Source organism: Myotis lucifugus, unplaced genomic scaffold (assembly GCF_000147115.1).
Source record: "Myotis lucifugus unplaced genomic scaffold, Myoluc2.0 scaffold_1118, whole genome shotgun sequence".
Taxonomy (NCBI): Eukaryota; Metazoa; Chordata; class Mammalia; order Chiroptera; family Vespertilionidae; genus Myotis; species Myotis lucifugus.
This window is the reverse complement of record NW_005872166.1, coordinates 16,043-30,913: the sequence shown is the minus strand read 5'-3', so window position 1 is coordinate 30,913 and position 14,871 is coordinate 16,043. Positions and strand designations below refer to the sequence as shown.

General features: G+C 60.1%; 1 protein-coding gene across 1 annotated transcript in view; it reads left to right on the top strand.

Annotated features, from left to right (window-relative positions):
* The window catches only part of RNF212 (ring finger protein 212), a 20,114-nt gene that overhangs the window by 1,307 nt on the left and 3,936 nt on the right, over positions 1-14,871 (top strand). Inside the window, exons 2-10 of the mRNA XM_023748072.1 lie at positions 653-714; positions 6,074-6,148; positions 7,784-7,840; positions 8,864-8,922; positions 10,890-10,942; positions 11,058-11,114; positions 12,327-12,370; positions 13,091-13,151; positions 14,718-14,790. Coding sequence (XP_023603840.1) covers positions 653-714; positions 6,074-6,148; positions 7,784-7,840; positions 8,864-8,922; positions 10,890-10,942; positions 11,058-11,114; positions 12,327-12,370; positions 13,091-13,151; positions 14,718-14,790 — 541 coding nt within the window. The remainder of the gene's footprint in view (positions 1-652; positions 715-6,073; positions 6,149-7,783; positions 7,841-8,863; positions 8,923-10,889; positions 10,943-11,057; positions 11,115-12,326; positions 12,371-13,090; positions 13,152-14,717; positions 14,791-14,871) is intronic.

The following is a 14,871-nucleotide window of genomic DNA, read 5'->3' as shown; positions in this document are numbered from 1 at the left end:
AAACCCCCGGTATCTGTTTAGTTGGCCTTCATGTCCTCAGTTCCCTTTTCGATCCTGTCAGAGGAACGTGAAGTTCACATAGGTCTGTAACAGAGGATACTCGTCGCCCCCTAGGAAAGAAAAGAATTGTGCCGTGCCTGGGCTCAATTTGTTGGAATTCGCAGGAGTTTGTATAAACGGGGTGGTGGCTTTAGACACAGTGCGTAGCAACCCTGCTGTTGTAATGGGGGGCATCCAGGGAGAGTATGGGACTCCCACACAGGGGCTTGGGGTGCGGGCTCCCCCCGAGGAAGCGAAGCGGGGGGTTGGGAGGGAAGAGCGGGGCCGGGACCCCAGGACCCCGATGCGGGGACCCGCGCTCCGGCCGCTGTGCAGGGAAAGGGCTGGGCTCCCGGTCGGAGCGGGGAGTGGGCGCTGGAGGCGCCGGACCTGGGGCAGAGGCCGGGGGAGCAGTGGGTCCCTTTAGGGGCGCTGTTTGGGGGCGCCTGTGGGAAACGGGAAAGAGGAGGACAGTTGGTTGTAGAAATCCTTTCAGCCCCACGGTGTGAAGGTGAGGAAATGGAGGGCGGGCCGTGTGCTCGGAGCAGCGTTACCCCGAAAGCTGTGCTCGCCCCGTCGCCCCGATAACACAGCATTTGCTCTTCTCTCGCAGGTAAGGAGGGCGAGTGCCTGATCTGTAAAGCTCCCTGCCAGACGGTCTTCCTCTCAAAACACGTAAGTGGAAATCTGTGGTCCGTGTCTGAATATTGATCACCGTGTTCCCTTTACAGGTGAGGTTCAATCTGTGGTCGTTTGTGGGGTCTGAGCTTTCCGTTCATGTTGTCAGGTGACCGGGAAGGTCTCCCGGAATCTGAAGGACAACTAGGATCCGGCCGGGACCCTCCCTGCAGCTTCTCGGTTGCAGGGGGGCCTGTCTGCGGTTTGCCGTGCGATGCTCCTGGGAATGAAAATGTGTGGAATAGATTCCTTCAGTGCAATGCAAGCTCCTCACGGCGACGGAGCCCGGCCGCTGTGCTCAGTGCTTAGAGCAGTGGTTCTCAACCTTGGCTGCACATTAGAGTCACCTGGGACTCTTTGAAATCCTGATTTCTGGGCCTCATCCTCCGGAAATTCTGTTTCTTTGTTACTCATGTTGTGGCCCCACCCCATAACAGAGAAACAGAACTTCCGGAGGACGAGGCCCAGAAATCAGGATTTCAAAAAGATTCCCAGGTGATTCTAATATGCAGCCAAGGTTGAGAACCACTGGCTTAGAGTGTCAGCCCACGCACCAGAGGGTTGTGGGTTCAAGTCCCAGTCAAGGGTACATATCTGGGTTGCAGGTTCGATTCCTGGCCCCGGTCGGGACATGTGCCGACCAATCGATCTCTCTCACATCAAGGTGTCTCTCCCCCACCCCCCTTCTGCTCTCTCTAAAAATCAATAGAAAAAGTACCTCGGGTGAGGAGTAACAACAACAAAAAGAAGGTGGTAAAGTTTGGTTTTTCACAGCTGTCATATCTAGTTAAGAGGATTGGAGGAAAGCAGGTATTAAATTGCTGTTGCAGTAGGCTTAAAATAATGCCTTTTGTTCTCTTTGTAAAATACATGAATTTAACTTGTTTGCTTTAAATTTAGTTACAAATAATTGTCCTCTTTACACCTAGGCTCCAAGATGTGTATTTGATCTGATGTTTTAATCTATAACAATTGCTTTTTTTCTGATTACAAATGTAAAACAAAGTTACATATTATGCAAATGATACAAAAGATCATAGTGGAGGAGGTGGAAGCCCCCAGATACTGTTGCCCAAAGACAGCAGCCAGGAGTGGAGCGCCCGGTCTGTGGGTGCTACTCGGATTTATTCTTACAGAAATGGTGTTTTCTCAAGTGACATATTTTGGGCACTCCCACACTCTTTAAAGGTGACTGCGTAGCCTTTTAAATGTTTTTATTGATTTTCTTTTTTTTTTTTTTTTAGAGAGAGAGAGAGAGAGGAAGGGAGAGAGATAGAGAGAAACATAAATGGGAGAGAAACATCGATTGGCTGCCTCCTACACGCCCCCTTCTGGGGACTGAGCCCGAAACCCAGGCATGTGCCCTGACGGGGAATCGGGGGCTCGAACTAGTGACCTCCTGGTTCTTGTGTTAATGCTCAACCACTGAGCACACCAGTCAAACATGATGGATTCTTGTCTATGAACTTACACCTCTGGCCTTGCTAAGTTCACCTGGTAACTCAGCTGTGGGTTTTTCCAGGCTCCACAGTCGCACCGTCTCTGTTTGTTTCGTGCCTTCTGTGTTTCTCTCCCCTGCCTCGGCCTGCACTCCGTACCGTGTGGAGTACGGATGGCAGGGGCCATCTCTCATGGGGGTTTGTCTCCCCTGATTTCAGGGACGTGGCAGTGTTTCCGTGAAGTACTATGTGCGGTGTGGGTTTTTTGCTACGGCTTTTTATCATGAACGGTGTTGAACTTTACCCAATGGCTTTTCTGTCACTGTTGAGCTTATCATTGTTTTTTCTACTTTATTTTGTCAATGTGGTGAGTTGCATTTATTTTTAGAGCTTTAAACCCACACTAGCTCCCAGGAACAGATCCGACCTGGTGCGAGGCAGCCTAGTGCGTGTGTCTAGATGAGCTAGACGCCGTGCACCTGTGTCCACGTGGGAGCTGCGTGTGGTCCTCTCTGTCCCGGGCCCTTCTCAGGCCTCGGTGCATCGGGGGGAGGGGAGGTGTGAAAGCAGCTGGGGCCTCCCATCCTCTCCTCTCGTAAAATGTGGTGGGATTCACAGGTGAAGTTGTCTGAACCTGGAAGGGATTTGGTGAGGAGGTTTCAACCAGGGACTTAGTTTCTGTGTTAGACACTCAGCGCCTGCCTCCGTCAGGTCAACCTAAGGGAGCTGTATTCACAGGAGGGGGTGCCCTTTCCTCGAGGTTGGGTGTCCTGTCACCAACACGTGTGCAGTCCTCGGTGCTCTCAGCATCCGGAAGGCCTGTGGTGATGCGCGTCCTTCACTTTAATGGTGGTTACTGTGCCTTCTCTCCTTTTCTTGAACAGTCTTGTCAGTGTTTATTGACCTTTATTCGTATTTTCAAAGAACTAATTCTTGGCTGTGTTTCTTTATTGTACACCTGTTCTCTGGTGAGTTCTCCTCTTTCCTCTTTGCTTTCGTTTGCTCTTTAAGATGGAAGCTCAGGTCAGCTCCCCACCTTGTCTTCCTCCTGTTTACATCCCAGGCCGCACCCCCCTCTGTGCTCATCCTTGCCTGAGCAGAACAATTCAAGTCTCTTCTCAATTATTCCTGCGACCCATGTGTATGTGGTTAATTTAGAAATATTTGGGGATTTTAGTTATTTCTACTAACTTCCATTGACGTATAATGCCAAAAGTGCACAAATTAAAAGTGCGTAGCTCAGCGAATTCTGCGCGATCTGAGAGTGACTCGCACTGGTCGGGGACACCCTGTGCAGTTGTCCTTAAAGTCGGACAGGCTCCCATCCTCCCTGGGCAGGGCCTGGACGCTTCGCTTCCGCGTGCACCTTATTCTCTCCCAGAGACGTAAGCCCACAGACATCGCTGCCCAGATCGCCACCGCCACCCAGGTTCCCACAGTCCCACTTCCTCCCGCTCAGGTTCCCAGCCTCCCTGACGCCCCGAGGGTCACTTTCCACCCCCGGGAATTCCTTTGTCGGGTCCTGCATTGAGGCCTGTGGTGACAGCTCTCCAGAGGGACTGAGCTGCCTGCATTGTGATGCATATTGCGCTCGTTAGGCTGCTTTCCTGGACATGAATGCTTCCTGTGTCTTGGATCACATGGCTCCGTTCGCTGTGGCTTTTCACGGTCTGGCTGTCCTGTGGTATCGGCTGAGCTTCAGGGAGACCCCAAAGCCTGTGCAGGGGCTGTTATCAGAGTGGAGGCCTCAGCCTCTGCTCCCTACACCCGGTCCCACTAAGGCTCCTGTCCACACAGGGAAGCCACACCTGCCTGTCCACGTGGGTCCCTGTCCACGTAGAGTAAAGCCACAGCTGCCTGTCCACGTGGGTCCCTGTCCACATGGTGTGAAGCCACACCTGCCTGTCCATGCAGGTCCCTGTCCACACAGTGAAGCCACACCTGCCTGCCCACGTGGGTCCCTGTCCACATAGAGTGAAGCCACACCTGCCTGCCCACGTGGGTCCCTGTCCACATAGAGTGAAGCCACACCTGCCTGCCCACGTGGGTCCCTGTCCACACAGTGAAGCCACACCTGCCTGTCCACATGGGTCCCTGTCCACACAGTGAAGCCACACCTGCCTGTCCACATGGGTCCCTGTCCACACAGTGAAGCTACACCTGCCTGTCCACGCGGGTCCCTGTCCACGTAGAGTAAAGCCACACCTGCCTGTCCACACGGGTCCTGTCCACGTAAAGTAAAGCCACACCTGCCTGTCCACGCAGGTCCTGTTCACGTAGAGTGAAGCCACACCTGCCTGTCCACGCAGGTCCTATTCACATAGAGTGAAGCCACACCTGCCTGTCCACGCAGGTCCTGTTCACATAGAGTGAAGCCACACCTGCCTGTCCACGCGGGTCCCTGTCCACACAGTGAAGCCACACCTGCCTGCCCACGTGGGTCCCTGTCCACATAGAGTGAAGCCACACCTGCCTGCCCACGTGGGTCCCTGTCCACACAGTGAAGCTACACCTGCCTGTCCACGCGGGTCCCTGTCCACACAGTGAAGCTACACCTGCCTGTCCACACGGGTCCTGTCCACGTAAAGTAAAGCCACACCTGCCTGTCCACACGGGTCCTGTCCACGTAGAGTAAAGCCACACCTGCCTGTCCACGCAGGTCCTATTCACATAGAGTGAAGCCACACCTGCCTGTCCACGCAGGTCCTGTCCACGTAGAGTGAAGCCACACCTGCCTGTCCACACGGGTTCTGTCCACAGGTGTTTTCCCTGTGTGATAACCTGTGTGTCACTTGCTCTCCACTCCTGAGCACAGGCCACCACGCTCTGTTGGGCGCTCCCCATTTCCTGTGGCTGTGGGTGCCAGAGCTGTGGGTGCCAGGCTGTGGGAAGGCATGCTTCTGCTTCTGTGGCCCGGGACCAGGCCCTGAGGTGTGGGGCGAGGCCAGGGTGGCAGGTTGAGTTGGTGCCGAGCAGGGCTTGTGGGCACCTGGAGCCCCTGCCCCGCCTGTGGCCCACCTGCCTGTGACTTGCAGGGGTCGAGTCCAGGGACCCAGCTGTCCAGACACCCTGTGTGGCCTCTCCCTCCAAGGCCTGGCGCGGCTCGGGCCAGGCACTGCCTCCCAAGGACATCTTCTAGCTTCTGCCGCCCATCAGGTGTCGCCCTGCACTTAGTTTTACCTCGTTTCGGTGGGACCTGGGGAGCACAGGGAGCGGCAGTGGAGGGACTCAGATTCCGTTCTGATGCCCGTGCCATGCTGACGGTTCCGAAGCCAGGACCAGGCTGCAGAGGGACTGCTCGCCTGTATCTTTTGGGTCTGCTGTCCTTACCCGATGGCTGTGTTTGTCCCCGCCTGTCCCTGCTGAGGGCGTCCTCCCACGCCTATGCCCTCGGATGGCTGTCACTGTCGGCCCGCTGTGGGTGCCAGGCTGTGGGTGCCAGGGCTGTGGGTGCTGGGCTGTGGGTACCAGGGCTGTGGGTGCCAGGGAGGAGGAGGGGAGGAGGAGGCAGGCATGACTCTGTGGAGTGGGCAGCACCACTTCTGAACCCACTTTTCCTTGAGTTCTTCATGTTTGCTTCTTAAAGGACTGACTGATAGGAGGCTCATCAGCACTCCCTCCCTGACGTAGTGTTTCCTCTGAGCTCGGCTTCCCCTTTGGCCCTTTACCTTCGAGGCCTGGGTTCCTCCTGACAGAGAGGGGCCTGTGGCCCAGAGGGTGCCACCAGCTGCCAGGCACACTGCCCTCACCCCACAGCCCCGGGCAGCCAGGAGGTGGGTGCCCCTGTGCCTGCTGGCGACACCGAGGGAAGCGCTGGTCCTGCGGGTCCCGAGGTTCATCTGGGTCTCGTTTGCCTCTGCATCACGCCCTGAGCGTGTGCCAGGGCAGCGAGCGGAGATGGTGTCTTTCTCTTCCAGACGGACCCAGGGGTCCAGGCGCTCTTCATGGGCATAGACGGCCTGTGCAGGAAGTACTCCAAGGAGACCTCCCAGGTGCGTGGGCCTTCTCCTGGGGCACGCGAGCCTGTCGCCATGGGAACCTGTTTCGTGACGACCCAGGGCCGATGATCTCGCCCTGGAGAGCAGACCCCAGGGTCTCGGGGGTGGGGGTGCTCCCCGCCCCTGTGCCGTCTTCCCTGCACTGTGCCGTCTTCCCTGCTCCGGGTTCCTGTCCTGCTGCTGTGGGGGGACGTGTCCTGTGGTCGGGACGCCCGGCTGATCTCAGGCGTCTGGGTCATGTGGCTGTGGCTGTGGCTCCAGGCGCACTCCCCAGCCCAGCTCTGAGGTTGCGAGTCGGTGCCCTCCCTGGGTCCGATGCCCGTCTGACCTCCTGGTCCACCAGGCTGTCCAGGGAGCTGTCCGGAGAGCAGCCCTCTCTGCCAGCCCATCCGGCCCCCCCTTCTGATAACAGTGCTGCCCCCACCCCTGCTGTTGGCACCTCCCACCTGCCCCTCCCCGAAGAGGCCTAGCAGCAGGCTGAGCGACCACACTCTGGCCTGGCCCTTCTCGGCCGTTGGCTTGTTCTCTTGGAGACATGTCAGCCACCAGGACGGCCCTGCTCTGGGGGCTGCTCTCGGGCTCAGTGCCCGCGGTGTCAGGGCTGTGCCCCTCCACCCTGCAGGCTCCCGGGGGCCTGGATGCCCCAGGACACGGCATGGGCACAAGGCAACAGCCAAGCAGGGACATGGGCTGATTTCATTGCACATTCCCAGGGGGCCTCTTGGGCCAGGTCCCCGGGACCCGGAAGCTGCCGTGTTGGTGAACTGGGGGAGTCCTCACCATAGCGCTCAGACCCACAGGCGGCCCTGAGCCGAGAGCAGTTGTGCTGGGACCCGCAGAGCCTCGGGCGGCCTCAGGAGGAGGCAGGGTGCCTGTCCTCCATCTCAGGCCCCACGCCCCGCCCAGGTGGAGAGAGGCATGGAGGCAGCTGGCTGCCGAGTGGCCTCCCTCCAGGCCTCTGGGCATCGCCTGTCCCAGTGCCTAGCTCGCTGTCTACCTCAGCATGTTGGGCTTACCGTTATTTTACCATAATAAATACTTTAAGTTTCTCTCAGTATTAATTTCTAGTGGGGAAACAGCGCCAGGGAAAACCTGCATAAGCAGAGCTTTTAGGGGTCCTCAGTAACTTTAAGGTGAGCCTGGGACCTGCCCTGCATCCATCAACCCGCTCCACCCTCGAGGTGCAGGAGCCGGAGGGGCTTTCTCGTTCTGTCTGATACCGTCCCTGACGTGAAGCAGTGCTTCCCTCCCTGGGTCAGTGCGGCTCGGAGCTCTGGGGGCCAACTCCAGACCGCGTGCACTCCGCGTGCAAGGGGGCTCCTGAACAGAAGTGCTGCTGGGAACCCAGCTCCCGGGAGCGCGGCTTGTCCTGCCCACCTAGCCCTCTCCACGCACAAGTCACAGGGGCGGGGGGGGGGGGGTGTAGGGGGGTGTCTAGAGAGAGACAGTGCCCTGTGTGTTCCTGCCCTCAGTGGGGCATGCTCCCCTGTGTGAGCGTGCCCGCTGCGTTCTGCGTGCACGGCGGGGTGACCAAGGCAGCCCCGGGTCAGGCAGGCAGCAGGGTGTGTCTGGGGAATGCACAGTGTGGCCATGTGCCACTGCAGCAGCTGACCTGTGCCATCTTCCCAGATTTCAGAATTTCAAGAAAAACACAGAAAGAGGCTGTTAGCCTTCTACAGAGAAAAGGTAAACCCCATCTCAACTTCATGTGACCCTGTGACCCGACCCCACATCTCAGGGTGGAGGGCCGGGAGGTGGGCATCCGTCCCGTGGACCCTCAGCCCATTGCACGGCTCCTGTCCGCCACCGCGATGCTCAGGGCCAGAAGTCACTGGGCCAGTTTCATCTCGGGGCCCACTTCTGGCCTGTGGTGCCCCCCACTCACCGGGCACTTTTCATAAACCGACTCTAGTGAGCTCTGACTGGTCCTTCCACGGGAGCGACAAGCATCCTCCTCCCTGATCGGTGAGCTGAGCTGAGTGAGCAAGGGAAGCTCCAGGGGAGGAAGCTCCATGGGGGCAGCTTGGGCTGGCTCGGGTCAGGCCTCCCGGAGGGACAGGGACGGGAGGCGCAGAGAGGAGAGCACGCAGCAGCCGGCAGAGGGCGAAGGGGCCAGGTCAGCTTCCTGTGCTGGGGCCGCGCCACGGCACACACCCATGGCCGCCGCCTCACCTGGCCGCCGCCTCACCTGGCCGGGAGTGATGTCTGGGCCTCAGAGCAGCTTAGACAGTTCTCTATTCATTCATCCCGTCATGTTTTTAAAAAAACACCATCGAAGGTTAGGGAGTAAGTAGGGTGAGGGCCTGGCTTTGAAGCCACAGACCCTGTGGCCACCCCCTGGAGTGTGGAAGCTGCCTGGTGTCCATCCTGTGGCCGTGACCTCTCTGTGTGCGACAGGGAAGGTGTGAGGCGTCGCTGCCCTGAGGCCTGGCCCGCGCGTGCTTGGTGTCTCCTGCCGTCTGCCCTCCTTACATGCCCCAGGCCAGGCCTGCGGTGGGTCTGCCCAGAGGGGACGTGTCGCCACCCAGCCCCGGCCCCTGTGGGTAGTGTCCGCACCTGGCCACAGCCCCGTCTGCCCTGCACGCTGCCCCGGCCCAGGCAGCTCCCTCCTGACTCATGTGCTGCCTCGGTGTAAGAATGGAGGGTCCGCGTGTCTGTGCACTGTCACTTGGCGTCAGCCTGGTAACCGAGTCGCCGTGTTGTGTGCAGATCGCCAGGCTGGAGGAGTCCCTCAGGAAGGCGATGCTGCGGGTGGAGCAGCTGCAAAGGTAGGTCTGCACCACGCCCCCCCCCACTGCACCCCGCACCCCTGAGCCCAGCCAGGCGTCCGCTCGCTGCCTCTCAGGCCGCGGCCCTAACAAGGGGCCCTATTTCCCAGAAGCTGTCAGGGCAGAGGTGCGCTGGGCCGTCTGGGGAAGGAGGGGAGAGGAGAAGACACAGCAAAGAGGAGTGGTTTCCCAGGGGGCGTCCTGTCCTGTGACTCCCAGGCCACGGGAGGGGCTGGGGAGCAGAGCCAGCGACCCAGCTGGAGAGGGGCAGCCCCTCCACCTCCGGGGCGGCCGCAGCCTGGGCCTTTTCCCAGGAATGGCGGTCATGGAAGATGAGCACAGGCTGCCGTCCCTGCATGGTCCACGCGGTCAGGGAAGGCGGTGCTGTGGGACGCGGCTGAATACTCAGAAGCCCAGTGTGGTGAGACACGTTCATGTGAAGGCCATGGCGCCGAGGTCCTGAGGGGCTGCTGTCCAGCCGGCTGTGTGTGCAGGTGCCCGGTGCACTGTGGCTGGGCTGCAGCAGGAGCTGGGCACGCTGGTCCCGCTCGGCCTCGGCCCACCCGCCGCCATCACAGGCTGCTTTCTGAGGGCGCACCCCAGCCCTCGCTGGGACAGAGATGCTGCCAGAGGCCTGTGGGCAGCAGCACGGGAGGCTCTGTGGCCTGAGCCTGACAGGCCCCTGGGGCGCGGCTCCGAGTGAGACCTGGGTGCAGGGGGCCCTTCTATTCGTCACCCTTCGTATAACCTGCTTTCTCTCTGTCAATCATCTCATCATTCTGGAAAGTTCCAGCTGTGGCCCTCTGAGGCCCCCGCAGGCTGGCCCTCCTCGCAAGGCTCCCTGCCGCCTACGAGCGTCCTTCAGGCTCCAGTCCTTCTGCTCCCACCTCTCCCTCGAGCTTATTTCACTGCTCGGTTCAGCCGTCTAGAACAGTGGTTCTCAACCTTCCTCATGCCGAGACCCTTTAATACGGCTCATCATGTTGTGGTGACCCCCAACCATAAAATTATTTTCGTTGCTACTTCATAACTGTAATGTTGCTACTGTTATGAATTGTAATGTAAATATCTGATATGCAGGATGTATTTTCATTGTTACAAATTGAACATAATTAAAGCATAGTGATTAATCACAAAAGCACTATGTAATTATTGTGTTTTCTTTTTTTTTTTTTAAATATATTTTATTGATTTTTTACAGAGAGGAAGAGAGAGAGAGAGAGAGTTAGAAACATCGATGAGAGAGAAACATCGATCAGCTGCCTCCTGCACATCTCCTACTGGGGATGTGCCCGCAACCCAGGTACATGCCCTTGACCGGAATCGAACCTGGGACCCTTCAGTCCGCAGGCCGATGCTCTATCCACTGAGCCAAACCGGTTTCGGCTATTTATGTGTTTTCTGATGGTCTTAGGCGACCCCTGTGAAAGGGTCGTTCAACCCCCAAAGGGGTCGAGACCCACAGGTTGAGAACCGCTGGTCTAGAACATTCTGTCACCGTGACCGGGCAGTCTATTTCCTGCCCTGAAACCCTCGAGAGGCCAGGCCTGCCTCCTCCTCGGCTCGCGCTCGTGCAGGTCCTCCAGGTGATGCGGTCGGTGCACGCCAGTGTGGCCTGGTTTTCCCGCAGGGTGGGCCCACACACCCTGCCGGCCGGCTCCCTCACCCATGTCCACGCTCCCTCGCAGGCATCCTGGCGTCAGGGATCCCTGCCCTGCTTTCTGTCCCACGTGGTCTGGAGAGACAGCCTCCCCCGTGCCCAGTTGTAGGGTCGTTGGGAAGCGGGAAGTGCTGCAGAGGCGCTGATGGGCCCAGCCCTGCCGCTGTGTGCCAGTCTCAGGGCCTCTGGGATGAAAGTGAGCGCTGGGCGGGCGAGGCGCTGGTGAGGGACCGAGGGGGTCTCAGCCCTGCCCTGTGGTTGGAAATAAGTTCTTATGGTTTATCAATCCCTCTCCCCATCTGTTTAGTATGAGACCGTCCCAACACACAGCCTTCAGCGCGCTGAGAAGTCCAGTTTCAAGTAAGTGGTGGCCTGCTGCGCGGCGAGCCGAGGACGTGCCGGGGCAGAGCCCAGGGCAGGCAGAGCCGAGGGCAGGCGCGCCCTCACCCTGTGGTGTTTGTCACAGCTCCTTCAGCAGAGCCCCGCGGACAGCTGCTCCGGCCTCCCGGCTCCTCCGCCTCCTCCGAGAGGTGTGTGTGCAGGGCTGGGGGAGCGGGGCCAGTGGGCCACACTCAGGAGCTGCAGGTCCTTCTTTGCCACCCACGCCCCTCCTGCCACCCTCCACCCCTCCAGGTTCCCACGTTCTGATGCTCAGCACAGGCCCCAGGAGCTCACCCCACAGCAGCTCTTACTCATCGCCAGGGCCTGGGGGCTGGCCCATCCCAGTCCTGTCCCTGTGGCCTGGTGGCTGGTGGAGGAGTGGTCATGTGACTCGGGTGGGACTCTCTCCCAGGGCAGCTCAGAAACAAATCTGGCACAGGGGACAGGACGAGAGGTGGTGACCCCTTGGGGACCCTACCCACCCCTGGTGGCCGGTTCCTGGAGAGCATCCCTCCTCCACCTATTTTTCCTTGAAATGCTGGGAGCTGGGTCCACACGCAGCACTGGAGGCCCTGGCAGCGTCCGCCCGCACTGCCTGTCCCTGTGTCCCAAGGGCAGCGGGCCTGGCACTGAGCGCGCAGCCAGAAAGTGACTCAGCGATTGGTTCCCTCCTTCTCTCCCTCCCTCCTTCCCTTTCCCCCTCCCTCCTTCCCTTTCCCCCTCCCTCTCTCCCTTTCCCCCTCCCTCCTTCCCTTTCCCCCTCCCTCTCTCCCTTTCCCCCTCCCTCCCTTCCTCCCTCCTTCCCTCCCTCCTTCCCTCCCTCCCTCCCTCTCCCCCTCCCTCCCTTCCTCCCTCCTTCCCTCCCTCCCTCCCTCTCCCCCTCCCTCCCTCCCTGCCCTTTCCTCCTGTGGGGAAGCCCAAGTGGTGCTTCTCGGTCAGCCTGGAGCAGTAAGTTAAGGAGCTGGCCCTACAAGCACTGATTGTGTGCAGTGAGCCCAGCAGTGAGCGGCACCTAAAGCAAATGAGATGCTGCAACTCCAGGGCGACTGGCAGGACCTGGCAGCGTCCGCCCGCACTGCCTGTCCCTGTCCCTGAGCAGAGACACAGCCGGAGGAGGCCACCTGCACTTGAGATGCCCTAGGCCGGCCACACAGGGCCTCCCCAGAGCTCGGCAGGCCCTCCCTCCGTGTGGGGCTGGGTTTGGTCTGACAGACAAGTGGCAGCCAGTAAAGAGCTAAGAGGGAGGTGACTGATGGGGCCCAGTGTGAACAAGGAGGATGGAGACGGGCGTCCTGGCACATCGTGCGTGTGTCAGTCGCTCCAAATCTCAGGCCAGTAACTGTCTGGCTGTCGGTTTACAGAGTGGAGCCCATGGAGGTCGACCTCACGCCCTCCCCCCTGAGAAGGGTGAGTAGTCTGTTCCCCTGTGTGTCGTGTTTCCTGCATGTTCAGGGCCTCCTGCTTCTCAGCGCTAACGACCATGGCCGCTCCTTCCCGACCGTGGCCACTCCTTCCCGACCGTGGCCATTCAGTCCCGACCGTGGCCGCTCCTTCCTGACCGTGCCGCTGCAGGAGGCAGGGCCACGCTGGCATGGGACATGTGGTGGGCTGCCGCCATGCTCCGCCTCCACCTGGGCAAGTGGTGGGAACGGGGATGAGTGAATCCAGGATCCCGACAACCTGTTGGTGAGGAGGTGGGTCAGCTTCACCGTGAGAGAAACATGGGTGACGCTGGCGTGTGCCTGGCTGGGAGCCGGCCCAGCATTCGGGCCCTGCCAGGGCAGTACCAGGCCCTGTCATCAACACCTGGGTTTCCAGGTGACGGTTTTGCACCGAAAATGAGGATTTACTCAGGATTTTAAAATGGCTAATGTCAGCTAAAACCGTCTGCTTTTTCTCTGTTCCAAAATTCTTAGAAGCACCTAGCAAATTCCTTGTCCACTCACTGGTGTGGGGGCCAGAGGCACGGTGGGGGCGAGTGGGACACCCTGTCTCCCGGGGCTACATCCCAGCAGACTGGCACGGCGGGCACGGCCGGCTGGCGAGGGGCTGTGTTCTCGGGGCGGAGGGGCTCTCATTACCCATGAAAACAGTGATGTTACCCACTGTTCCCTTTCCCGTCCTCAGCCCGAGCCAGCCGGCCCCACCAGAGTCTCCCTGATCAGCCCTCCCCAGGACGGACGCATGGGTGAGTCCCTCCCTCACCCGGACCTTGAGGGATGTGCCCGCCTTCAGCCGTCTCCCCTCCCCCCGCTTCACAGCATCCCGGGCGCCTGCTCAGCCGGGACTCAGCCTCGCCTGGTGGCGCAGGGAGACGAGGCTCCCACGCTCCCGGTGCTGACCCTCCCTAGATGCCAGGTGTTTCAAGGCAGCTTCCTGTGTGGAAACCTCAGCCCGAGGCTCGGGGGCCCTGGGGCGGCAGCACTCTGGCCCGTCTCTGCTGGGCTGAGGTCCCAAGGCGCCCTGCTCGAGAGGTTCCGCCTCCGTGCGCCCCAGCAGACCCTGCGCCCATGGCTCAGCCTGAACCCGCAGAGCCCCGATGGAGAGCCCGACGTCAGGGCAACCAGAGGGCCTGGGCCCACCTGGCCTCAGAGCACTGCTCTCGGGACCCAGACAGTTGTTGACCTGTCGAGGCCTCGAGTACCTCATCGCTGTTGACCACGGTCACCCCACAGATCCCTGTGAGCGTGAATAAGAGGTGCTTGCCGGACCCCATTACTGAGCATGTGCGGTTCTGCCTGAGCGTGAAACCGGGATTTGTGCAGTCGGCTAGGGAGGCCGGCAGATCAGGAGACGACCCCCACGCGGGCCAGCGGGCAGGCAGTGTGGGGGGTGCAGGGGCTACCCCTCGGGTCAGCCCCGCCTCAGGGATTAGGGCAGAGGGGGGGGGGGGGGTGCCAGATGGAGGAGGTGGCCAGAGCACAGGCAAACCTCTGACCCATGCGATTTAGCCTGCCCAGTGAGGGGCAGTGTGTCTGGGATTCGCAAGGCCCCGGGGAGTCCAACCATCTGAAAATACAGAAAATAAAAACGGGATTAACAGAACCTCCTGGGACGGTTTGCTTCGCTGGTTCTCAGCTGTTCTGCTGGGTCTGCAAGTCACTAGAGCAGCATCCCCTACGGTCCACGCAGCCCAGGCCACTTAGTGCTGTGCCACCTCGGGAACGGCGCTCACCCTCTCTGATCCAGGCTCTGCAGTTGTGAAAGGACACAGGGAGCCTCCCCTGCCCACTCTCTTCCCCTCTCACTCTGCCTTTTGTCCGTGACCGTTCTCCACAGCAGGGCTGCCAGGAGCTCAGTGTTTACCAGCACTTCCACGCGTGCCCTCTGGTCTCACTAAACACACAGCGAGCCTTTGCATCCAAAATGTTTCTCATCAGCCTAGACATGCGGGCTCGGGGAAGATGGCACCTCGGCCTGGTCGGCTCCGCTGACCCACCCTCTCCTCAGAGCCCAGAGCTTCTGGGAGCAGTGACAGGAGTGGAGTGTGGGGGCGAGTGCTGGGCGCCTCGGGCCCCGGCGTCGCAGGCGGAGGCCAGCCCGCAGCCCACAGCCCGTCCCGACCAGGCCTGTGGCCTGCACGCGGCTGCTCAGGGTGGTGGTGGGAATGCTCGCGGTGCACAGGGGGGTGACGGCTGAGTGGGAAGGGGTGTGCTGGGCGCAGTGGGGGGCATGGGTGGGACAGTAGGTGTGTCTTCTTCCTGAAGCAGCGCTGTGTTCACCCGTCCCCCTGCCGCCCCCCCACCCCCCGCAGGTAGCGTCTCCCGCCTAGGCCCTCAGCAGCTCAGCCTGACGCCAGGTCGCACCAGCGGATTCCAGACACTCAGGTGGGTCCCGGGCGCTCAGCTGGGTCCCGGTGCTCAGCTGGGTCCTGGGGGCTCAGCTGGGTCCAACGCTCAGGTGGGTCC